Source organism: Gastrolobium bilobum, unplaced genomic scaffold (assembly GCF_033153095.1).
Source record: "Gastrolobium bilobum isolate Gb01-03AN ecotype WA unplaced genomic scaffold, APGP_CSIRO_Gbil_v1 utg1760, whole genome shotgun sequence".
In the NCBI taxonomy this organism is placed as follows: Eukaryota; Viridiplantae; Streptophyta; class Magnoliopsida; order Fabales; family Fabaceae; genus Gastrolobium; species Gastrolobium bilobum.
Window position 1 is genome coordinate 57,884 of NW_026898174.1, and position 26,273 is coordinate 84,156.

At 34.9% G+C, this 26,273-nt stretch overlaps 1 protein-coding gene across 1 annotated transcript; it reads right to left on the reverse strand.

Moving 5' to 3' along the window:
* Positions 1-541: 541 nt before the first annotated feature.
* On the reverse strand, positions 542-20,550 carry LOC133313561 (uncharacterized). Its single transcript, XM_061514951.1, has 14 exons — positions 19,730-20,550; positions 18,413-19,514; positions 17,776-18,011; positions 16,839-17,616; positions 16,149-16,692; positions 15,057-15,205; positions 14,265-14,970; positions 14,141-14,156; positions 9,512-10,078; positions 8,244-9,345; positions 6,871-7,665; positions 6,164-6,788; positions 2,493-2,641; positions 542-2,406 (listed from the first exon to the last, which is right to left on the reverse strand). The coding sequence occupies exons 1-14, from the start codon at positions 20,218-20,220 to the stop codon at positions 1,420-1,422; spliced, it is 8,247 nt and encodes a 2,748-aa protein (XP_061370935.1). The 5' UTR covers positions 20,221-20,550; the 3' UTR covers positions 542-1,419.
* Positions 20,551-26,273: the final 5,723 nt, after the last annotated feature.

Here is a 26,273-nt window from a genome sequence, read left to right on the forward strand (position 1 = left end):
CCTTTGGAAGCATAAAAGACTGATACATGTAAGAGCTTCCTATACCATGTGTTTCTAACAATGATGAATGATGGAATAGTTACTTTCTGTCTTCTCATTTGCTTGGCCTTTTTAATTAGGATATTAAGTAAAAGGGCGTTGAGCCGTTGACCTTTTTCCTTTAAACAAGCCTTTTGTTCCACCTTAAGAATTCTCAAATATATTGATGGCTTGAGGAAGATAAATTATCAAGATGGCCAGTCACCAGTTTTGAACGAAAACTGAAAGGTCTAGACCAAAGATAAAATTGAGATTGCTACCTAAACGGATAGATTTTATTAGGATAATAAGTAAAATATGCAACAGTTAACACTGGTTCAGAGAAACATATAAACAAGTTCAAATACTCAATCTATCTTCATTGAAGGCTACACAAAGTTAAATATCTAAAGCCAAGTTCTAAAAGTACCCTAAACCTTTAATTTAAATACAAGAATCAGTTTCGAGTAAGCAATAAAACGTAAGGAAACTGCCTCAGTGATTTTTGGCTTATAAACCCCATTTTAACTTGGCCTCTGTTTTTCAGTTTCACACCCCGGTGTCGGCGAAGGATTTGCCACCAATGCAGCTTCTTCAGACTATGTCCATGTGGGGGTATACCTTGATCCTTTCACCCCACCAAGCTTGGAAGGATTTGGTTTCTTCGAATGCCGGATGTGTCTCAGGAGCCCTTCCACAGGTCTGTGAAACTGCCCAACCTGGTTTGTGTGAGGCAACAAGCCAACACTTTAGTAATAGCCCCTCTCCTTCTCCTTGTCTTCTCAACTTTTTGTTTTGTTAGCACCCCATGCTTATTTTTGTGGTGGAAGACATTCTGCAAGTGATTCCACATAGAATGTCTATGACCTGCCTTAGAATGAATGCCATCATATAATCTTGTATTGTTCAATCAATATTATACCAGTGGTTTCTTTTCTGTATTTTTTCTTTTTTCCCAAATCTGTTATTTGGATCCTATCATGTACTTAGTAGGCTTGAGTGTAAACCTTGCAAACTACATTGGAATGCTGATAAGTGGGTGTTTAGGTATTTGAATGGTATTTGTAATTTCTGTTTACATTTTGACGCAAAAGAATCTGATGGTTTTGCAGTTAAAGGCTTTGTGACTCTGACTATGCTGTTGACCGTGATAAGATAAGGTCTCTAATCGGGTATATATTCACTATTGGTGGGAATGTGGTTAGTCGGAAGTTTAATCTCCAACTTATAATAGCATTGTCAACCAAGGAAACAGAATATGTGGCAATAACAGAAGAAGTAAAAGAAGCCTCGTGGCTCAAAGGTATTGTATCTGAGTTACAGGTAATATGTTACTCCCAAAGTGTTATTCACTTATCTAAAAACTCTACATTTTATGCAAGAACAAAGTATATACATGTTTCAATCAGAACCACCACCCAGCACGCAGGTCTCTCTCTCACACGTCACAGGTTTTGACACCCACTCGATCATAATCATGTCAATTAAATATTTTCCAAATCGGAACCAATCTGCTTCAATATTAGCTTGTGTTTCCTCTGCCCGGACCAGCTCAACCTTCAGCCTTGTCACTTGGTTCCTCAAGTCATCACTTTCAGCTTTACTCAAGTCATCACTTTCAGCTTCACTCAAGTCATCACTTTCAGCTGCACTCAAGTCATCACTTTCAGCTTCACACAAGTCATCACTTTCAGCTTCACACAAGTCATCACTTTCAGCTGCACTCAAGTCATCACTTTCAGCTGCACTCAAGTCATCACTTTCAGCTTCACTCAAGTCATCACTTTCAGCTGCACTCAAGTCATCACTTTCAGCTGCACTCAAGTCATCACTTTCAGCTTCAGGCAATCTTTTATTGCTAACAATAGCGTCTGTCTCTTGTGTCAAATATACAATCTCAGCTTTTATGTCTTTGATCTGCTCTTCTAGTTCTCCATTCTTTTCCTGCAAACAGGCCAACTGATTGTTGAAATAGTTTTCCAATGTCTCCACTTCTCCCAAGTCTTTCACATTAGCTTCAATATCCTTTTTAACTTTGTTAGCTTTGGATAGAACTGCAGCTGTTAACTCATGTTTCAGCCTTGCATTTTTATAATCCAAACTCAACTGAGCAAACAATTCTGAAAGTTCCAGTATTACAATTTTTTTTGTATGAGAAACTGCATCCATTGGCAAACTGAGGAGGTAATCTAGAGTATCTTTCATCAATGCAGAATGTCTGGGTTGTAACAGAAGAGGCAATGCTTCCTGGGTTTTTATTTTTATATTTTTTTTGAACATTCTTACTTCCTGGATTTTATCACAGCAACGAAAGAGAAACTCTCGAGTGTCTAGCAGATGCGACAGAAAACTGGTCTCTGCTTCAGTTGGTGCAATGGTACTTGATTCCTGAGAGCATAAATTTGAAATGCTAAGATACAAGATTAACGAGGTCACATGGCTAAGTTGCAAAAAAGTAAAACTTTTAGGCATACCAGCGCAAGATTTCCATTCTCATCTAATTTTCCTTTTCCCTTCTTCAGGAGCATTAGCTCTCGGTCATGGTCCTCATGGGCACTTGTAACAACGGGTTCTTGGGGTGTTTCTATTAGAGGACATAGAAATTTTCTGCTGGAATCGGTATCTGCAACACAAGAAATGTTGGGAGAAGAGTAAGAAACGGAGATGTTTTACACTAAGGCAGAAGTAGTATCTTTCGCATTCAAACAATAGGTTTTAAAATTACAAAACTTGTAACTCCACAAGAAAAACATAAAGACACTTAACACCACAATAAACTCACATAACTTCAGAAACTTAAAAACATAAAACTGAACATTTAAACCAAAATAAAACTGCTGGATTAAACCCATTAAAAATTAAATTGACATTTAACTTTTATTCAACAAAACTCTCCCGTAAACTTAAATGTTTCTGCCATCCTTCATTCTGATCAAGAAGTACCATCGATAGCAGTTTCGTGAAGATATCCGCGACTTGGTCCCGACTTGCCACGTGTACTAATTCCACACTTCCTTCCTTCACATGATCTCGAATGAAGTGAAAACGAACGTCGATATGTTTGCTTCTCTCATGATTCACCGGGTTCTTTGCCAACTCAATTGCTGATTTATTGTCAACTCGTATCACAGTTGCACGAGTTGTTGTTGCCCCAACTTGCCCAACAGATTTATGAGCCATATCACATGACATACACACCAAGACGGCTGCCACATACTCAACTTCACATGTCGAGAGCGTCAGTTGCACCGAGTTGTTGCCCCAACTTTGTTCCCCCTAAAGATGAGGTCATCAACATAAAGAGCCACAAATAACATATTAGCTCAACTCTTCTTCACATAAAGAGCATGTTCATAGGGACATTGCTGGAACCTATTCTCCTTAAAGTAAGTATCAATACGAGTATTTCATGCCCGTGGTGCTTGCTTCAACCCGTAAAGCGCCTTCTTCAATTTCAGCACCTCATTTTCTTCTCCGATTTTCATGTACTCGGGTGGTTGTTCGATGTAGACTTCTTCGAGCACACCATTCAAGAATGCGACTTGACATCCATTTGAAATATCGGCCATTTGATTCTTCTATGGCACATACGACATTCTCGAAATTGTCGGTTAATGACCTCAAAATCTTCTCCACAACTCGTGCATCGGTTAATGCTTCTCCGTTTTGGTTGAGTTAGTTCACCACGGTTTGAACACGCGTGATGTAGTCGGAGACACCTTCCGACTCCTTCATCTTCATGCCTTCCAACTCGCCGCGAAGAGTTTGAAGGCGGACTTGTTTAACTCGATCAGCTCCTTTGTACCCTTTTGCCAAAATGTCCCACGCTTCTTTTGCAATCTTCTCAAAGCCTGACTCGTCAACGGCTCGGAACAACATGTACAATGTCGCCTTATCTTTCGATCGCGTCTCTTTCAACGCCTTATTTTGAGCTGTCGTATATCCCGCGGTAGTTGCCGGTTCTTCGAAACCTTCTTGAACCACCTCCCAACCATCTTGAGACCCGAGAAGAGCTTTCATTTGGATGCTCCAATTCTCGTAGTTCGCCTTCGTTAGTCGCAGTAGCGGCACATTACTGGTCACACTCTCCATTGGCTCTCCATTGGCTCTGATACCAATTTGTTGGGAGAAGAGTAAAGAAACAGAGATGTTTTACACTAAGGCAGAAGTTGTATCTTTCACATTCAAACAGTAGTTTTTAAAATTATTACAAAACTTGTAAATCCACAAGAAAAACATAAAGACACTTAACACCACAATAAACTCACATAACTTCAGAAACTTAAAAATATTAAACTGAACATTTAAACCAAAATAAAATTGTTGAATTAAATCCATTAAAATTAAACTGACATTTAACCTTTATTCAACAAGAAATACCAAAGCAATTAAAATTGATAATAAAGGTAGAAACACCATAGAATAACATTACTTTAACCACTAATATCATAGAATTTCATGTCTGGCCATCAGTTTTACATGGACTGATTGACAGCAGCGTTTAGAAGTCTCTTTGTTTCTTTTGTTTTTCTTGTGTCAGTTAGAAAATTGAATAGGTGTTGTGATGAGTCTTCATTGATGGTTTCTTTATTAGTTGTTATTGGTGGTGTAACTGGTGTTTATTGAGGTAACGTGTCTATTGGTGACGCGTGTCTTTTCATTATTCTCTTCCAATTTTTGTATTGCTAGGTCTATGTCATTGCAATTTAAAATGAACAACATTCCCTTCTTTAACAAGCTGCTCCCTCCTTTGTTTTTCCGCATGGTGTTTGTTGTTTACTATACCTTTTGTTTTCTCGTTATTCTCTGCTTTGATGATTGGTGGATGTTATTCCTTTTCTATGTCCTGATTGTCAATAGCATTGTTTAGTTCCAACTACTATTCATAGAGATACTCATCATCACCTTTTCTCTTGCTAGATTGAAGATATTCTATCAATTCTACAATATTTTTACCAAAATAACTGGGTAGTAGCTAGTGCAGGGAAACCAAACTCTCTAGTCACTGAAAAATGTTGGGATATATAGTCCCACATTGGTTGTATGAGCAACTAATGTGGAGTTTATGAGGCCTTGGGCACTCCCACCCTTTTAGCTAGCTTTTGGGGTGGTGTATCCCAAGGTTCTTTACATGGTATCAGAGCCTCGCCGCCCCCACTTTCTCTTGTGGCGTTTCTTAGCACAGGTAGGCTGGGCCTGTTGCATTGTCCACTCTTCAAGCCCAATGGGCTCTCGTGTGAGGGGGCGTGTTGAGATATATAGTCCCACATTCGTTGTATGAGCAACTAATGTGGAGTTTATAAGGCCCTGGGCACTCCCACCCTTTGAGCTAGCTTTTGGGGTGGTGTATCCCAAGGTTCTTTACAAAAAATCTCCAAGGAAAAGATCTTTTAGTAACAAGGAAAGCTGGGTTCAATCACCACTACAAAGCCTGTGTCAATGCTCTAAAATATATCAAACATCCACGTGAAAGAAAAGATTACCACCCTTCCATGGTGGAATTGACATTTTAATTGACCTCATTGGTTTAAATTTTAACTAAAATATCAAAATCTGAATCTGAATGTGTTTCTTACCGTAAATTAAAAAAATAAAAAAAATCAGTCTCTCAAAATCTCCATCTCTGCATAAAATTACTACGTTAATCATAACATAAGGAGAAATAAATGAGACCAAATTGTTTACCTCCGACATTAATGGTATGACTAGCCAAGCTTGACATTATTGAAAACCACTTTTGAAGTTGCATGATAAAAAGACTGACCGGCTTCATTTTCCAAATCCAATCTTAATGACCTTCTTTATGTCTTTCTTGATGCAATTCCACATCCAATTTCGATTATTTAGTTGAATAAGTTATTTCAAATTGTTAAGTCAAAATAGCTTACAAACATACTCGTTAAATCAAAATTTACGAATAACATTTTCTTACTAATTCATAATCTAATAGCATTCAATTTCTCTTATAGTACTACTTAAAAACCTATTTGAAATAATTTATATTTTTTAAAAGAAAAAAAAAAAAATAGTAATGACTGCATCAGGACTCGTTTTGTGGTTACTTGCATTGCCAAAAATGTAATGGACCAAAATATATATGGATGCTAAGTTAGAAAGAAATGGCACAAGCATGTTTAGTATTTACCTCGAACACTGTTGGTGCTACTTGTTTTCATCTGAGCAACTAGCGTGTCCAGTCTATGCTTCTCTCCTAGCAACATGCTGATATAAGGGTCGTTGAATCGGATATCCTTCATGCTTGTTTTTTCTTTGAATATGTGGAATCCAATATGTAAGCTCAACAAAGGACTGATGGACATGCTGATATAAGGGTCGTTGAATCGGATATCCTCCGTGCTACCTAATCCATCCAATACGTAGAATAACGTCTGTTCCATCAACGAACGATTGGGCTTCCGTCCAAATTCATGATCAATATAAATAGAAAGCACCAAATGATTCCATTCATGTAGTAAAAACAGAAAATCAAACGGAAAATCATTAAAGAATGTCTGTTTTAGATCAGAAATTACTATATGATCATTTGGGTAATGGACAGAACGACTATGATTAATAAATGGCCGATATTTCTTTCCGTTGACGATCAATTGGATGTGGGGATCTAATTCAGCATTAAGAAAGAGAGATATGGCAGGGAATTTGTTGCGAAACCATAAAGAAATTGGAAGTCGCCTCCTCTGATGCTCGAACCACTCGGGAACATTCGTTGCAGGTAAGTAAAACATCTTGCCTCCAGCCTCGTGCAATTCCTGTTAGTTATATATAACTTCAAGGGTTTAGCAAATCAATGCGAATGTCAAATATAAATCAAAAACTTAATAAAATAGGAACCTTATTCATTAACATGCTTCTACACTGGGAAGTCAAGGATGTGCAGTTTTTGGCAGAGAGAATTTCCATGTTGGGTGGAATTCCTCCAATTTCTTCAAGATTATTGCAATCATCCAAGCAGAGTTTCCTCAAAAAGTGAAATTCTTTGATGCATGCCGGAAGAATTGTGAAATTACTCTGAGACAGGTCTAACTCTTTCACGTTGGCAAACCAAGAGAGACCTCTTTGAAGGGATTCATCAGACATCATGCATTCATTGAGACGAAGAATTTTCACGTTTGAGCTGAGTTTCTCTTCGCTAACATCCTGTTCAGATAATTGCAACCTTTCACATTGCGAAACTTCCAACTCCTCAAGTTCTGGTGACATGAAAATGCTGCTTGAGAGTTCTATCTGACCCAGTCCGCATCGAAAGAGTTCCACCTTTTGTAGCCGAGTAAGATTTCGAATTGAAAATGGAAATTTTTTTATGGGAGTGCCAAATAAAAAAAACTCTGTTATTTTTTCCATCTCTCCTAGTACTTCTGGGAAACTCTCAAGACTCTTGCAATGCGAAAGTTCTAGTACTTCAAGAGAGGTCAACTTGATGCAAGGTGGAAAACTCCTAAGCTCGTCGCAACCCCAAGCATCCAAGATTCTAAGTTTATCCAAGAATCCAACCGATTCATGAATTTTAATTAAATTGTCACATTGTCTAACTGATATTTCTTCTAAATTTGGGACACCAGAGACATCAGGTATCTCTTTTATAAATTTACAACCCTCGAAACTCAAATCTCTTAAATTTACGAACTTCTGAAAATGAAAAAAGAAAAAAGAGAATGAAACAAGAATCAAATGAATAATCATAACATGAATTTATTGATATATACAATCAGAGAAAATAACCTATTATACTTGCCTTCAGTAACTTGGCCAACTCGAGTGACATTATGGAACTCTCAGGTAACCTGAGTATGGCAAGTCTCTTTGGATGAAGATTAGATGGTAAAGACTGTGAAGGAAACCCCCGCCATTCTAGCACTCTCAAACTATTTGGAAATTGTTTAGGACCTTCCGAAAATTGGCCATTTCTAATAATAAGTGTTTTTAGGTTTGTCATCTTCTTGAAGGCCTTTCCATCCCAGTTGACTACATCTTCAAATTTGGGCAAACATAGATATATGATTTCAATATTACTAGTTCCCTTTTGAACAAAACAAATTGCGTGTTAGGACATTGACATACATGTTATAAAGGGAAAACATTGGGAACTAATACCATAAACAAAAGATTGTAAACAAAAAAATAAATGACTTGTCATTAGCATATAATAGTCAAAGAGACAAATCAAGATTCAAGATGAAAAACCAAACAAATCATGTCAGTCTTACCATATTGTCTTCTAGAACTTGAACTATATCTTCATGGAACCACAATCTACTACGTTTCCCAGGCTCTTTAGGCGACTCCTGTCGGACAATTTCTTTACCCATGTCCTCTATCAAGTCATGTAGTGTCAACACACCACACATAATGTTTATGAGAGACTTTTCAACCAAGACTCCAAGGTGATATGTCATGCAGTGACCGTGGTGAGCATGAAGTATATTCTCCACTTCCACCAATTCAAACCCTTTGAAGCAACAAGCAATGTCAAGAAAAACACTCTTCTCTTCTTCCTCCAAAGCATCAAAGCTTACTTTAAGTACCTTTTGGATCTCTGCATTAGGAACTCTTTCATACAGACATAATGCAGATTTCCATTCTTCTATACTTTTTCCAAACAAGTTGGAACCTATTACTTCTAAAGCGAGTGGAAGGCCAGAAGCATGAGTTACTGCACGGTTTATGACATCCACATAACTTGGACTAACCTTGTCAATTTTAAAAGCTTTCCATTGAAGCAATTCAAGAGCATCTTTCTGATTCAACTCCTTCACCTCATATGTCCTTTTAACGTCAAGACATGCTAGTAACTGGCTGTTCCGAGTTGTGATGATGACTCTGCTACCAGGACCAAACCAATCAGGTCTTCCAACAATAGCGTGTAATTGCTTCAATCCATCAACATCATCAAGAACCAAAAGAACCTTCTTTTGGCACAATCTTTGCCTTATTATTGGAACTCCTTCATTGACATCTCCTATCTTAATGTTTAATTTAACTACTTTAGAAAGGAGCGTCTCTTGGAGATGTTCTAAGCCATGTTTAACTGAATTTTCTCTCACATCACGAAGAAAACATAAACCATCAAATTGGTCAGCAATCAAATTATAAACAGCTCGAGCAAGTGTGGTTTTACCAATACCACCTATACCATAGATCCCTACCATGTGGACGCCATCATCAGATCCAACATCCAGAAGCGACTTTACATGTAGCACTCGTGACTCTAGTCCAACTGGGTAATCAGCAACATGTAAAGGAACACGGTTAATCTTGTTGGAGACCTCTTTGACAATCCTCCCAATAAACTCATATTCGTATCCATCCCTGATCAATTGGAAAAGTTTGTGTGAAGTAAAATAAATGTCTTAGGTTGTTACAATTAAGGTGTTCGATACAGAATGGTGTAAGTTGTTCAAGGTAAGCAAGCATGTCTTTCCACTTTAAAATTTAAACATTTAAAATAATTAGACAAAGAAAAATTAATAAAAACAAATAAATTAAGGAAAAAGGACGGAGAGGGTACCCATGCTTGAAACGGAAGCCAGACAAGTTAGCTGCTAAATGCAGAGACTTCCTCCAATGATGCACCTTCTCCTTGTTCTCATTGAACCTCTCCTCATGGCTAGCCAATGCTTCACCATAAGTCCCTCTCTGATGTCTCACATCTGAAGGATCCACGTCATAAAAAACCGGCAAAACCAACCTACCCTTTCCCTTAATGGAGTGAATGATGTTGGAAAGTTCGTCTAAGCAAAATGAAGAAGATGCATAGTTGTCAGAGAGCACAATGATAGCAATCCTGGACTCTTCAATGGCTTTGACAAGTGATGGTGTGATTTCATCCCCTCTCTGAAGCTCCTCGTCATCAATGAAGGTGCGAATTCCCTTATCACAAAGAGCTTTGTAGAGATTGCCAGTAAAACCGTAACGTGTGTCAGTGCCTCTGAAGCTGAGGAACACATCGTAGTTGAATTCATAGCTGAAGGAAGAGGATGATAGTGACACATCCATGAGAAGGAAGTTTAGTATGAGAATGAATAGAGTGTTGGGTCTCCAATATCAAACAGCAATGTGAACTTATATAGAGTCCAAGATTCGTGTCTCTTTTCTAAGTTGGTTCGTCGCTCAAGTCCCTACTTTCCTAATTAGGTTTACTAAGGTATTGGATTGAAGGGGGAAACTAAGGTATTGTTGCGTGCTTTTCTACCAGTGACAGTGATAAAAAGAGAAAGGTAGTACACAGTGATAAAAATAAATTGACCAATACAAACCATTCACACCATCTGTTTCCTTTGTAGATAGCCAGAAACAACACGGAAACTGCTATAGAGAGAGAGAGAGAGAATATCTAGATCTCTCACTGAAAAACAAAGTTGTCTCTCGAGTCAAACAACTAAGCCGTTCATATCAACCCGAACCATATACTCAGTCGGGTTATATCAGGTAAATAGTTAGTGATTCTACTGCTTAAATTTAATTTATATAAAATTATATAATAAATAGGATAAAAAAATTTAATACCGATACTAAAAAATTTAACATCAAATCTTAATTATTTATTCTTATAATCTAACTGTTATAATTTATTTTAAATTAATAATTTATTCAAAATTACTAGTTAATTAATGAAAAAAATATTTATCATTTTAAATGACACAACTTATATCCTTTCACTCTCACAAAGAGGTGTGACCCACACCTTTATTTTTTTTTAACTATATTTCTTTCTTTATCTATCTTTTTCTCTCTATTAAAATGATACAATTTTATATTCTTTAAAATAACACATACTTTATCCTTAATTAATAAGTATAAACCAATAAATTATAATAATTATATTTATGAAATCAATGATTAAGATTTGATGTGAAATTTTTAAATTTTATATCAATATCAAAAGATCTGCCCATATGATAAATAATAAAAAACAAATTAATATCAAATCTTAATTATTTATTTCTTATAATCTAACTGTTTTAATTTATTTGAAAATAATAATTAATTAATAATTTATTCAAAATTATTAATTAATTAATAAGTATAAACTAATAAATTATAATAATTATATTTATGAAATCAATAATTAAGATTTGATGTCAAACTTTTTAATTTAATATCAATATCAAAAGATCTGCCCATATGATAAATAAAAAAATACATAAGTAAAAATAGTACGACAATCAAAATAATTTGACTTATTAATTGGCTTGTCATTTTCCTTTCTTTGGTACCGATTAAACTTAATTTTGACCCATTCATTGATTTTTAACCGAATTATATGCATAATCAGTTAATTAATTAAACTGAACTGGTTAAAAATTCGATTCCCGATCCGGACGGCCGGGTAGGTTCAATTTGAATAACATTATTGATATTAGTTTCAATCAGCGATAAAAAATTGCCTTATCCTATCCAGAATGTCGCCTTGACTCACAATATAATTGTTATCTGTCAATTCTTTGCCAGCACAAAAGTTGGATACTTTCAAAAGAATTCATAGATGATAAGTCCAATACCCACTATATGGCAGGTGGTATAATATGGCAAAACGACCGTATTACGGTCAATTTTTAAAAGTATCTCTAGTTGATGATACATTTGAAAAGTATGACTATTGTAGAGCAGTCAATCGTGACGGATTCAGTCCCGCCATGAACACTGGCGGCACACCATGCCACCTAAGCTGCGTTCTTGGAACTGGTGAAGAAATCAGACGACAACAAACCCGTCAATCCTAATGACGTGAATGAACGCGTTAAGCAACGTAAATGAACACGTTAAGCAACCAACGTGACCAAAACCGTCAGCCACCAGTCACCACCTCATTATACTGACTATTCAATTATTTAATTTATAACTAAAAATTAATAATTTAACTTATAATATCAAATTGTTAGGGTTTGAATTACTAAACTTACATATGTAACTACATAATACTTAAAACAATTGTTATGAGTTTAATCATTACTAATATAATAAATCAAAATTACGATTAAAGATTAATGTTTACAATTTTCAATATTTATTACTTATTTTTCTTACAGTTAAGTTTTATGGCATTGTAAATTACAATACAATTACTATTAATTAAAACATTATTTTAAATTACTACATCATAATTACATTGTATATTGTTTACCAAAAGACAAATTAAATTGATTATTAATTAATTGAGGCAAAATTATTCTATGCGTAGGCTTGTCCAAAAATATTTTTTGGGTTCGCTTTTTCTGCTGTTACTGCAGATAACTTATCTGCATTAAGTCCAATACGACGTCGTTTTTGGGTGAAAATCATGGTACTTTTGTATTTTAATTTATTTCAAGGTTATTATAGTCTTTATAATTATAGGTTTTTAATATTTTAATCCCAAAACGACGTCGTTTTGGGAGTAAATGTAGATAACTTATATGCAGTAACTGCAAAAAAAAAATTCTGTTCATTATTTAATTAAATTTGAAAAGTTATTCAATAACATGATTAATGATGAATTATGACACTATTGATTACTATATAAATCTTACTAGGTGTTTTCTTACTGTGTTATTTATTATGATTAAATCACTAATTGCAACATAATTAAATTAGTTATTACCATTTTAATTGTTACCACTCATGAAAACCGTAAATTACTAACTTAGTAAATATTTACATATAAGACTAATATTTATTACTATTTAATTTTTTAATTAACAATTAATGATTATTTATTTAGCTCAATAGGTTTTTCTTAGGTTGTTATGTATTATTATCAGCAGTCATTAATTACAGAATAATTAAAACAGTGTTTAGCGTATTAAAATTTGCCACTTGATTCGTAAATATATCAAAACAAGGGAGAATGAGCAACGAACACAACGGAGGACAAGGGGCGAAGATGCAACGCGTAGCACAAATGGACAAAACTCAAAAATGGAGAACGAAGACGCGAAGGAGATAGAGAGATAACTCAGAAATGAAGAAAGAAGAAAGGAAGAAGGAGTCGTTCTGACACAAGACAGTCCCGAATGGCCTGACCCAGCAGAGTCACACGTCTGGAACGCGTTAGCTTGACTGACGGGTTTGCAATGCGTCAGATTTCATGGCGGGAGCAGGAGCGTTCGAAGCACGTAGCTTAAGCGGCATAGTGTGCCGCCACTGTTCATGGCGGGACTGAATCCGTCAGTCAACTTATGCGGTTGACTGCTCTACAATGGTCATATTTTTCAAATGTATTATCAACTGGAGATACTTTTGAAAATTGACCGTAGTACGGTCGTTTTGCCAGTACAATATAAGAAATGACCTTTGAATTTTGTGATACACGCACGAGCTTGCACGGTGCAAGAAATCAGTTTTCTTCCTCAATTATACACCCTTAACAATACTTTATTATATGCATAATTTCAAATTAAATTGAATTTTAACTGATTTTGAAGAATTATTGGGTAATATAAAAAAGACTATTAATTAAAATTCTACTTCAAAACATAAAAGAGAGATTGAAAAAAATCGAACACCTAAGTGTGTTTCTTGATTATCAAATTACTTGGGGTCTGTTTGATTGTGTTTTGGTTTTTTTGTTCTTAAAACTGTTTTGTAGAATAATTATGGAAACAGTTGTTTTCTATGTTTTTTTTTTATTTTGAAAGTTAAAAATCAAAACAGAAAACAAAAATAACTCAGACATGTTCTCTAAATTTGATTCTAAAAACAAAAAAAACAGTTACAGTTTTTAAAACTTGTTTTACAAAACAGACCTTACCAAACGAGTTTTTTTGTTCTAAAAACTAAAAAACTGTTTTTGAAAACAGTATTCAAACAGAGCCTTATCTTTTGCGTTCTTATTTTGTTATTTAATTTAGTTTTCATTAAATTCTCTTAATCAATTATTTAACTTAAGCATAAATAATAAATTAATAATTAAAATATAATTCTTGTCGAAACAATCTTTTACGTATGCACTCTATTATTTTTACCATCGATGCACTTACCAAAATCGCGATAATTTGCTCCATTCTCTCTTCTCTTTTTTTGCAATTGTGTGTGTAATCGTTTCGGTGAGAGTAATAAGGAATTTAGCAATAAACATAAATTTATGAGAAAAAAATAATAATATCAAACTGATATATAAAGTTACAATTTGGCCATCATACCTGAAAAGCAAAAAAAAAAAAAAAAAATCATTATACATGTTTCAATCAGACCCACCACCCAGCACGTAGGTCCCTCTCACAGGTTTCACTCTCACTCTCAGGTTTCACTCTCACTCTCACACTCACAGGTCTCACAGGTTTCACTCTCACTTTCACTCTCACTCTCACTATACATGATGTCAATTAAATATTCTCCATATTGGAACCAATCCTCTTCAATATTAGCTTGTGTTTCCTCTGCCAAGTCCAGCTCAACCTTCAGCCTTGTCACTTGGTTGCTCCAGTCATCGCTTTCAGCTTGAGGCAATCTTTTATTGCTAGCAATAGCGTCTGTGTCTTGTGTCAAATATGAAATCTCAGCTTTTATGTCTTTGATCTGCTCTTCTAGTTCTCCATTCCTTTCCTGCAAACAGGCCAACTGATTGTTGAAATAGTTTTCCAATGTCTCCACTTCTCCCAAGTCTTCAACATTAGCTTCAATATCCTTTTTAACTTTTTTAGCTTTTGATAGAACAGCAGCTGTTAACTCACATTTCAGCCTTGCATTTTTATAATCCAAACTCAACTGAGCAAAAATTTCTAAAAGTTCCAGTATTTCAATGTTTTTTCCATGAGAAACTGCATCCGTTCGCAAACTGAGGAGGTACTCTAGAGTATCTTTCATCAATGCAGAATGTCTCGGTTGTAACAGAAGAGGCAACTCTTCCTGGGTTATTTCACTACCATCATAGTAACGAGAGAGAAACTCTAGTGTGTCTTGCAGAAGTGACTGAAAACTGTTCTCTGCTTCAGTTGGTGCAACGGTACATGATTCCTGAGAGCATAAATTTGAAATGGTAAGATACAAGGTTAACGAGGTCACTTGGCTAAGTTGAAAAAAAGCAAAACTTTTAGGCATACCAGCGCAAGATTTCCATTCTCATCTAATTTTCTTTTTCCTTTCTTCAGAAGCATTAGCTCTCGGTCATGGTCCTCATAGGTTCTTGTAACAACAGGTTCTTGGTGTGTTTCTATTAGAGGACCTACAAATTTTCTGCCGGAATCGGTATCTGCAACACAAGAAATACCAGAGCAATTAAAATTGGTAGTGAAGGTAGAAACACCATAGAATAACATTACTTTAACCATTAATATCATAGAATTTCTTGTCTGGCCATCAATTTTACATGGACTGATTGACAGCAGTGTTTAGAAGTCTCTTTGTTTCTATTGTTTTTCTTGTGTCAGTTAGAAAATTGAATAGGTGTTGTGATGAGTCTTCATTGATGGTTTCTTTATTAGTTGTTATTGGTGGTGTAATTGGTGTTTATTGAGGTAATGGGTCTATTGGTGAAGCGTGTCTTTTCATTATTCTCTTCCAATTTTTTTATTGCTGGGTCTCTGTCATTGCAATTTAAAATGAACAACATTCCCTTCTTTAACAAGAAGCTCCCTCCTTTGTTTTTCCGCATGGTGTTTGTTGTTTACTACACCTTTTGTTTTCTCGTTATTCACCATTTCATGGCTTTCTGGGATTTGATGATTGATGGAAACTGAATGTTATTCCTTTTCTATGTGCTGATTCTCAATGTCATTGTTTAGTTTCAACTACTATTCATAGAGGTACTCATCATCACCTTTTCTCTTGCTAGATTGAAGATATTCTATCAATTCTACAATATTTTTACCAAAGTAACTGCATAGTAGTGTAGGGAAACCAAACTCTAGTCACTGAAAAATCTCCAAGTAAAAGATCTTTTAGTAACAAGGAAAGCTGGGTTCAATCACCACTACAAAGCCTTTGTCAATGCTCTAAAATATATCAAACATCCACGTCAAAGAAAAGAATACCACCCTTCTTTGGACATTTTAATTGACCTAATTGGTTTAAATTTTAATTAAAATATCAAAATCTGAGTCTGAATGTGTTTCTTACCATAAATTAAAAAAATAAAAAAAATCAGTCTCTCAAAATCTCCATCTCTGCATAAAATTAGCATGTTTAGTATTTACCTGGAACACTGGTGGTGCTACTTGTATGCATCTCAGAAACTAGCGTGTCCAGTCTATGCTTTTCTCCTAGCAACATGCTGATATAAGGGTCGTTGAATCTGATATCCTCCATGCTACTTTTCTCTTTGAATACGTGGAATCCAATATGTAAGCTCAACACCGGATTGATGGGCTTCCGTTCAAATTCATGATCAATATCAATAGAAAGCACCAAATGATTCCATTCATTTTCTAAAAGCATCTCATCCTCACCCTCATCCTCGTCCTCGTCCTCATCAAAGAATAAACGTTTTAGATCAGAAATTACTATATGATCATTTGGGACACCTTTAGAACGACTCGGAATAATAAATGGCTCATATTTCTCTCCATTGAGGATCAATTGGAGGTGGGGAGTTAATTCAGCAACAAGAAAGAGAGATATGGCAGGGAATTTGTTGCGAAACCAGAAAGAAATTGGAAGTCGCCTCCTCTGATGCTCGAACCACTCGGGAATATTCGTTGCAGGTAAGCAAAACTTCTTGCCTCCAGCCTCATGCATTTCCTGTTAGTTATATATAATTTTATGGGTTTAGCAAATTATATATATATATATATATATATATATATATATATATATATATATATACGTCGAGTCTGAATCAATGCGAATATCAAATATAAAATCAAAAACTTAATAAAAAAAGGAACCTTATTCATGAACATGCTTCTACACTGGGAAGTCAAGGATGTGCAGTTTTTGGCAGAGAGAATTTCCAAGTTGGGTGGAATTCCTCCAATTTCTTGAAGATTATTGCAATTATCCAAGTATAGTTTCCTCAAAAAGTGGAACTCTTTGATGCATGCCGGAAGAATTGTGAAATTACTCTTAGACAAGTCTAACTCTTTCACGTTGGCAAACCAAGCGAGACCTATTTGAAGGGATTCATTTGACATCATGCAGCCTTTGAGACAAAGCATTTTCACGTTTGAGCTGAGTTTCTCTTCGCTATCATCCTGTTCAGATAATTGCAACCCTTTACAATGCCGAACTTCCAACTCCTCAAGTTCTGGTGACATGCAAATGCTGCTTGAGAGTTCTATCTGACCCAGTCTACAAGGAACGAGTTCCACCTTTTGTAGCCGAATAAGATTTCGAATTGAAAATGGAAAATTTTTTATGGGAGTGTCATAAAACCAAAGCATTGTTATTTTTTCCATCTCTCCTAATACTTCTGGGAAACTCTCAAGACTCTTGCAACATGAAAGATTCAGTACTTCAAGAGAGGTCAACTTGATGCAAGGTGGAAAACTCCTAAGCTTGTCGCAACCAAAAGCATTCAAGATTCTAAGTTTATCCAAGAATCCAACCGATTCATGAATTTTAGTTAAATTCCCACAGTTTGCAAGTGATATTTCTTCTAAGTTTGGGACACCAGATACATCAGGTATCTCTTTTATAAATTTACAACACAGGAAATTCAAACATCTTAAATTCACGAACGTCTGAAAATGAAAAAGAAAAAGAAAAAAAGAGAATGAAACAAGAATCAAATAAATAATCATAAAATGAATTTATTGATATATTATTATACTTGCCTTCTGTAACATGGCCAACTCGAGTGACATTATGGAACTCTTAGGTAACCTGAGTATGGCAAGTCTCCTTGGATGAAAATTAGATGGTAAAGACTGTGAAGGAAATCCCCACCATTCTAGCACTCTCAAACTGTTTGGAAATTGTTTAGGACCTTCCGAAAATTGACCATTTAAAATAATAAGTGTTTTTAGCCCTATCATCTTCTTGAAGGCCTTTCCATCCCACTTCACTAAATCTTCGAAATTTGGGAAATCTAGATATATGATTTCAATATTACTAGTTCCCTTTAGAAACACAAAAAGCAACAGTCAGTCACAAAACAAATTACGTGTGTTGGGACATTGATATGCATGTTATAAAGGGAAAGCATTGTGAACTAATACTGTCAACAAAAGATTGTAAACAAAGGAATAAATGACTTGTCATTAGCATATAATAGTGAAGGGCTCCTCGTTTCTGCTGCCGCTGCTGATGAGAAAAGTTGCAGCAAACTATTAACACTAGGATACGGAGCCGTATCCTGACCTAAAAAAAACAAAAAAACACATCAGGATACGGACCCGTATCCTGATGGAAATAAGTGTTGCTGCACATTTTCCCATCTGCAGTGACATGAGAGCTATTAAAGCCAATAGTGAAAGAGACAAATCAAGATGAAAAACCAAACCAATCATGTCAGTCTTACCGTATTGTCTTCTAGAACTTGAACTATATCTTCATGGAACCACAATCTACTGCGTTTCCCAGGCTCTTTAGGTGACTCCTGTCGGACAATTTCCTTACCCATGTCCTCTATCAAGTCATGAAGTGTCAACACACCATACTTAATGTTTATGAGAGACTTTTCAACCAACACTCCAAGGTGATATGTCATGCAGTGACCGTGGTGAGCATGAAGTATATTCTCCACCTCCATCAATCCAAAGCCTTTGAAGCAACAAGCAATGTCAAGAAAAACACCCTTCTCTTCTTTCTCCAAAGCATCAAAGCTTACTTTAAGTACCTTTTGGATCTCTGCATTAGGAACTCTTTCATACAGACATAATGCAGATTTCCATTCTTCTATACTTTTTCCAAACAAGTTGGAACCTATTACTTCTAAAGCGAGTGGAAGGCCAGAAGCATGAGTTATTGCACGGTTTATAACATCCACATAACTTGGACTAACCTTGTCAGTTTTAAAAGCTTTCCATTGAAGCAATTCAAGAGCATCTTTCTGATTCAACTCCTTCACCTCATATGTCCTTTTCACGTCATGACATGCTAGTAACTGGCTGTTCCGAGTTGTGATGATGACTCTGCTACCAGGACCAAACCAATCAGGTCTTCCAACAATAGCGTGTAATTGCTTCAATCCATCAACATCATCAAGAACCAAAAGAACCTTCTTTTGGCACAATCTTTGCCTTATTATTGGAACTCCTTCATTGACATCTCCTATCTTAATGTTTAATTGAACTATTTTAGAAAGGAGCGTCTCTTGGAGATGTTCTAAGCCATGTTTAACTGAATTTTCTCTCACATCATGAAGAAAACATAAACCATCAAATTGGTCAGCAATCAAATTATAAACAGCTCGAGCAAGTGTGGTTTTACCAATACCACCTATACCATAGATCCCTACCATGTGGACCCCATCATCATATCCAACATCCAGAAGCGACTTTACATGTAGCACTCGTGACTCTAGTCCAACTGGGTAATCCACAACATGTAAAGGAACACGATTAATCTTGTTGGAGACCTCTTTGACAATCCTCCCAATAAACTCATATTCGTATCCATCCCTGATCAATTGGAAAGTTTGTGTAAAGTAAAATTAAATGTCTCAAATCCATGTCTTGATACGTATGTTGTTACAATTAAGTTGTTCAATATAGAATGGTGTAATTTCTTCAAGGTAAGCAAGCATGTCTTTCCACTTTAAAATTTAAACATTTAAATAATTAGATAAAGAAAAATTAAGATAAAATAAAATAAGGTAAAAGGACGGAGAGGGTACCCATGCTTGAAATGGAAGCCAGACAAGTTAGCTGTTGAATGCAGAGCATTCCTCCAATTATGCACCTTCTCCTTGTTCTCATTGAAGTACCTTTCCTCATGGCTAGCCAATGCTTCACCATAAGTCCCTCTCTGATGTCTCACATCTGAAGGATCCACGTCATAAAAAACCGGCAAAACCAACCGACCCTTTCCCTTAATGGAGTGAATGATGTTGGAAAGTTCGTCTAAGCAAAATGAAGAAGATGCATAGTTGTCAGAGAGCACAGTGATAGCAATCCTGGACTCTTCAATGGCTTTGACAAGTGATGGTGTGATTTCATCCCCTCTCTGAAGCTCCTCGTCATCAATGAAGGTGCGAATTCCCTTATCACAAAGAGCTTTGTAGAGATTGCCAGTAAAACCGTAACGTGTGTCAGTGCCTCTGAAGCTGAGGAACACATCGTAGTTGAATTCATAGCTGAAGGAAGAGGATGATGCTGACAAATCCATGAGAAGGAAGTTTAGTATGAGAATGAAAAGAGTGTTGGGTCTCCAATATCAGACAACAATGCGAACTTATATAGAGTCCAAGATTCGTGTCTCTTTTCGAAGTTGGTTCGTCGCTCAAGTCCCTACTTTTCTAATTAGGTTTACAGGAAAGAAACTAGACAAGTAATTGGATTGAAGGGGGAAACTAAGGTATTGTTGCGTGCTCTTCTACCAGTGACAGTGATAAAAAGAGAAAAATATACACAGTGATAAAAATAAATTGACCAATACAAACCATTCACACCATCTGTTTCCTTTGTAGATAGCCAGAAACTGCTTAGAGAGAGAGAGTATCTAAGATCTCTGACTGAAAAACAAAGTTGTCTCGAGTCAAACAACAAAGTCGTTCATATCAACCCGAACCATAGACTCTGTCGGGTTATATCATGTGAATAGTTAGTGATTCTAACTAATGCTTAAATTTAATTTATATAAAAAAATATAATAAATAGGATAAAAAATTTTAATACCCATATCAAATTACAAAATTTAACATCAAATCTTAATTATTTATTCTTATAATTTAACCGTTATAATTTATTTTAAATTAATAATTAATTAATAATTTATTCAAAATTATTAATTAATTAATAATTATAAACCAATAAATTATAATAATTATCTCTATGAAATTAATAGTAAAAATTTGATGTCGAACTTTTTAATTTGATATCAATATCAAAATATTTTCCCATATGTTAAATAAAAAAAAATTAACATCAAATCTTAATTATTTATTTCTTATAATATAACTGTTATAATTTATTTGAAATTAACAATTAATTAATAATTTATTCAAAATTACTAATTAATTAATAATTATAAACCACTAAATTATAATAATTATCTTTATGAAACTAATAGTTAAAATTTGATGTCAAAATTTTTAATTTAATATCAATATCAAAAGATCTGCCCATATGATAAATAAAAAAATACATAAGATAAATACATAAATAAAAGAGAAAAATGTTTGTCATTTTAAATGATATAAAGTTATGTCATTTTAGGAGACAAAAATTATTTTTTCTTAAAAATTTAAATTAAAAAAAAATCACTCACTTACTCTTCCATGATTTTTATTTCTTGTGTTGTGTCTATTTTTCTCATAAAATAACATAATTTATATTATTTAAGATGACAAATATCAAATCCTAAGTAAAAATAGTATAACAACCAAAATAATTTGACTTATTAATTGGCATGCAATTTTCCTTTCTTTGGTACCGATTAAACTTAATTTTTGACCCATTCGTTGATTTTTAACCGAATTATATGCATAATCAGTTAATTAATTAAACTGAACTGGTTAGAAATTCGATTCCCGCTCCGGACGACCGGGTAGGTTCAATTTTAATAACATTATTGATATTAGTTTCAATCAGCAATAAAAAAATTGCCTTATACTATCCGGAATGTCGCCTTGACTCACAATATAATTGTTATCTGTCAATTATTTGCCAGCACAAAAGTTGGATTTTTTCAAAAGAATTCATAGATGATAAGTGCAATGCCCACTACATGGCAGGCAGTACAATAAAAGAAATGGCCTTTGAATTTTGTGATACACGCACGAGCTTGCACGGAGCAAGAAACCGGTTTTCTTCCTCAAATATACACCCTTAATAATACTTTATTATATGCATAATTCCAAATTAAATTGAATTTTAACTAAATTAAAAAAATTAATGGGCAATATAAAAAGGGCGATTAATTACAATTTTAAGAAAAAAGTGTGTATAATTTTAAAAGATGTAAAGTTATGTCATTTTAAGTGAGAGAAAGAGATAGATAAAGGAGGAGAGAGAGTGAACAAAAAAATATAAAAGTGTGGGTCTCACTTCTTTGTGAGAGTGAAATGACATAAATTGTGTCATTTAAAAGGACTAACATTTTTCTCAAATTTTAATTCAGAACATAAAAGGGAGATTGAAAAAAATCGAACTTTGTCTTCGTTAAATTATCTTGATCAATTATTTAATTTAATCATAAATAGTAAATTAATAGTTGAAATGTAATCCTTGATAACAATCTTTTACTTAAACACTTTATTATTTTTATGATCGGTGCATTTATCAAAATCGCAATAGTTTTTGTTCTGTCCTTGAGACAGAGATGTCCAGCCCAATAGACTGGTATGTTTCTCTTGGATCTAGTGCCATATCTTCAAGGTATCTATGAATGAGATACCCTTAAGTCAAGCAAATCATTGTGCCCAAAATACTATAACGGTGTTAGCCAATGGGGTGTGTGCATGCGCACAGCGATAACATAACAATAAGAGAGAGCGTAACGTACCTTTAGGGTTTACCTTGTATTTATAGAGGTTACATGTGGGTAATGTGGATGGGCCTTTGGTGCCTCTAATAAGGGCCCAAGCCTGCTTGCTATGCTGTCGTATTAGGATTAGTATCCTTGTCCATTATTAATATTGATTCATATCTTGGATTGCCCTTTGTTGGGCTTACCACTTGATGGACCCCTTATATGAGTCCATAACAGTTGCCCCTCAGCCCGGCTACCTGGGCATCCGGGTAATCAGGGTGGACTTATGTGTGCATCTCTTCGGGTTTTTGCCCCTAAACGTGTTTGCGTTTTTGCAAACTTTGCATGCTCCTCATATTCTGGAATTTTTTGCCCCCTTATGTCGACGGGTTGAGCATCAACCCGGTGAGATATTTCTCGTACTCCCACATTCTGGGTCGGGTATAACCTTGAGCTGCCGGGATCCTACGGTCGCGTTGTCCCTCAACGTCAGCATTTATGTTTATTCTGAGTTCTTGGCTTATGCCATATCCATCTCCATTTTCCTTCCCTGCATATCTTTGCAGGTTGAGCATCAACCATGTTCCTACTCCGGGTTAGGGATACGCTTAAGTTGTTGGAATCCAACTGGCGGGTTGCCCTCAAGCGTTATATCTTTACTCGGAATAAGTCTTTATGCCTGCTTACTTGGTCGACGGGTTGTGCATGAACCCGTCGAGGCATTTATGTAGTAACCGGGTAACAGATGCGCTTTAGTAGTCCTGATTTGACTATCGAATCGCCCCAAGCGTCAGCATTTAACCCGGTTGACAGTTGCATGCGTATACATCTTGTCTTATCTGTTGGTTTATGAATTGTACTCATTGCCTTCTGCCACGTGGTACAGCCAGCAGGCTTTAGCGTGCTGCAGCCGTTCTATGCCGTCATTGCGTTTCGTGCGCATGTATTGCAGCATCGTTTCAGTTGTCTAATCATTGTTTTTTGAGGTGAATTGGCAGTAATGCCCTTGCCCCTTGGCTTTCTCCGTGATGTGGTTTCCACGCATGATAATTGCGGTTTCCTCCCACGATTGTGGCAGTTATGATTCGAGGAGCGGAAAGACCTAAATTTAATTTATATAAAAAAATTTAATACCGATATCAAATTAAAAAATTTAATTTGATATCAAATTAAAAAATTTAAAATCAAATCTTAATTATTTATTCTTATAATTTAACTGTTATTATTTGTTTGAAATTAATAATTAATTAATAGTTTATTCAAAATTACTAATTAATTAATAAGTATAAATCAATAAATTATAATAATTATATTTATAAAATTAATGATTAAGATTTGATGTCAATTTTTTTAATTTAATATCAATATCAAAAGATCGACCCATATGATAAAAAAAAAATTAACAGCAAATCTTAATTATTTATTTCTTATAATCTAACTGTTTTAATTTATTTGAAATTAATAATTAATTAATAATTTATTCAAAATTATAATTAATTAATACGTGTAAACTAATAAATTATAATAATTATATTTATGAAATCAATAATTAAGATTTGATGTCAAACTTTTTAATTTAATATCAATATCAAAAGATGTCCCCATATGATAAATACAAAAAAAAACATAAAATAAATACATAAGTAAAAAATAGTATAACAATCAAAATAATTTGACTTATTAATTGGCATGTCATTTTCCTTTCTTTGGTACCGATTAAAATTTTTGACACATTCATTGATTTTTAACCGAATTATATGCCTAATCAGTTAATTAATTAAAGTGAACTGGTTAAAAATTCGATTCCCGATCCGGACGGCCGGGTAGGTTCAATTTGAATAACATTATTGATATTAGTTTCAATCAGCAATAAAAAATTGCCTTATCCTATCCGGAATGTCGCCTTGACTCACAATATAATTGTTATCTGTCAATTATTTGCCAACACAAAAGTTGGATATTTGCCACCATAAAATGTAATGGCCGCCGGTTAATTAATATTTATATGATAATAAGCGCAGCATGCTCAACTTAATTATTGCAGAAGCTAATTAAATAATTTTTTCCTTTTTCCTTATGTATTGCAAACCTTTTTACTTCAATGGCCAAAATAAAACGGACAGCATTTCTTCTGTATTTTGGACTACTGGGGATAATTTCCACTATGATAATTTCAACCTGATTGACAGTTTAATATAATCCAGACATATACCATATTACCCAGCCATCCATGGCATAAGCTATCTCAATATCACACTGTCTCAAAATAATGTCAATGATGTTACTTATATAATTACATCAAATAAATAAAAGAGATGCAATTAAATAAGTAACATAGACCTGAGCATGCATAACTAACAGCATATACAGACTATCGACATGGCATAGACATCTCCTATGCTCTCAAAAAAATACATGGAATTTACAACTCAAAATATGGTATGTCAGGTACAAATCTAATATCTATAAGACCCTGACAATCATGTCAAGTAATATCTCTCATCTGGCCTCTTGACACGCGAAGCCTCAGCACCATCAGCTCTTGTACATGAAATGGTGATCCCCATAACACGGGCTGAGATAATATAATTACCTTAGTAAGCTAGGGACCCTTGGAGGGCTCCTCCACCCCTAAGCTCACTTTTGGTATAAACACAGTATAAAAATCCATGCATGCATCAGAATATGTATGACAATGCAGTGTGCCATAACATAATCCTACTGGCCAGAGAATATAACAAGTATGCATTACGCAAGGAAACATTGTCTTGCAACATACCGTATGAGGAAACACTGTCTCATACTATACATAAGGAAACACCATCTTATACCTCACACAAGAAAACACCGTCTTATGTGACACACAAACATACATACATATACATGCAACATATAGCAAGTCATATCCACATACCATATAAAAGTACCATCCTCCCTCGAAGTCTGGTGGAACAAACGGGGGATTAACCCCAAGGACCGAAAGCTTACTTGGCAAGCAGTGTCCTCTAATAATTCTCGTGTCCACAGAGTCACGATCTCTCACAAATTCACAACCTAGTTCCAAGATGTGAAGACAATTAGTATTCTTATATACCAGTCTACCACATTTAATTTTTAAGACTATACATACCAGAAACCTACACTTGATTTTTAGTCCAATTTATCAAAGTGTCCTAAACGACCATTTCATAATCTTTCCTTTTACGGGAACCAATCACAAGCATATTTAACAAAGGGACTCACCTACAAATCACCCTTCAACTACTCATACCATTTAATCCCAATTTATACAACCCTATATCATGCATTTTCTCCAAAAACACAAGAGAAGAGTTAGGGCATTTACCTTAGAAGCTTTAAATCACTAAGAGAAAGACAATCCAAGCTTCCAACAAGGTCACAACCCTTCCTCAAGCCTTAAATCCGAAAATGGCAGCCATGGGTCCTTCAAAATATGTTTCTCTCTCATCCAAATGTAGCTACCAAGTTGAATGGATGAGGAAGAGGAAGGAGAACAAGATGGAGAGAAGGAATGAGAGTGATCTCTTTGATTTCCTTAAGGATTTGCTTGGAATAACATGGAAGAAGAAAAGAAAAAAAGAAAGAAAAAAAAAAAGAACTTCTTCGCTCACACAGAGACCATCGCACGAGAAAGAAAGAAAAGAATGAAGGAAATGAAATGATTTGGGGCTTTAAGTGACTTTTATAATTAACTGGGTATAAGTTTATCTATCTCGCTCACTTAACTC

Coding starts and splice junctions, on each gene's coding strand:
- LOC133313561 (XM_061514951.1), bottom strand. CDS start 20,220: ATGGATTTGTCAGCATCATCCTCTTCCTTCAGCTATGAATTCAACTAC. Junction 17,617..17,775: donor AGGAGACTTGCCATACTCAG/GTTACCTAAGAG, acceptor CGTGAATTTAAG/ATGTTTGAATTTCCTGTGTT. Junction 9,346..9,511: donor CCTTTTTCCTTAATTTATTT/GTTTTTATTAAT, acceptor CCAATTGATCAG/GGATGGATACGAATATGAGT.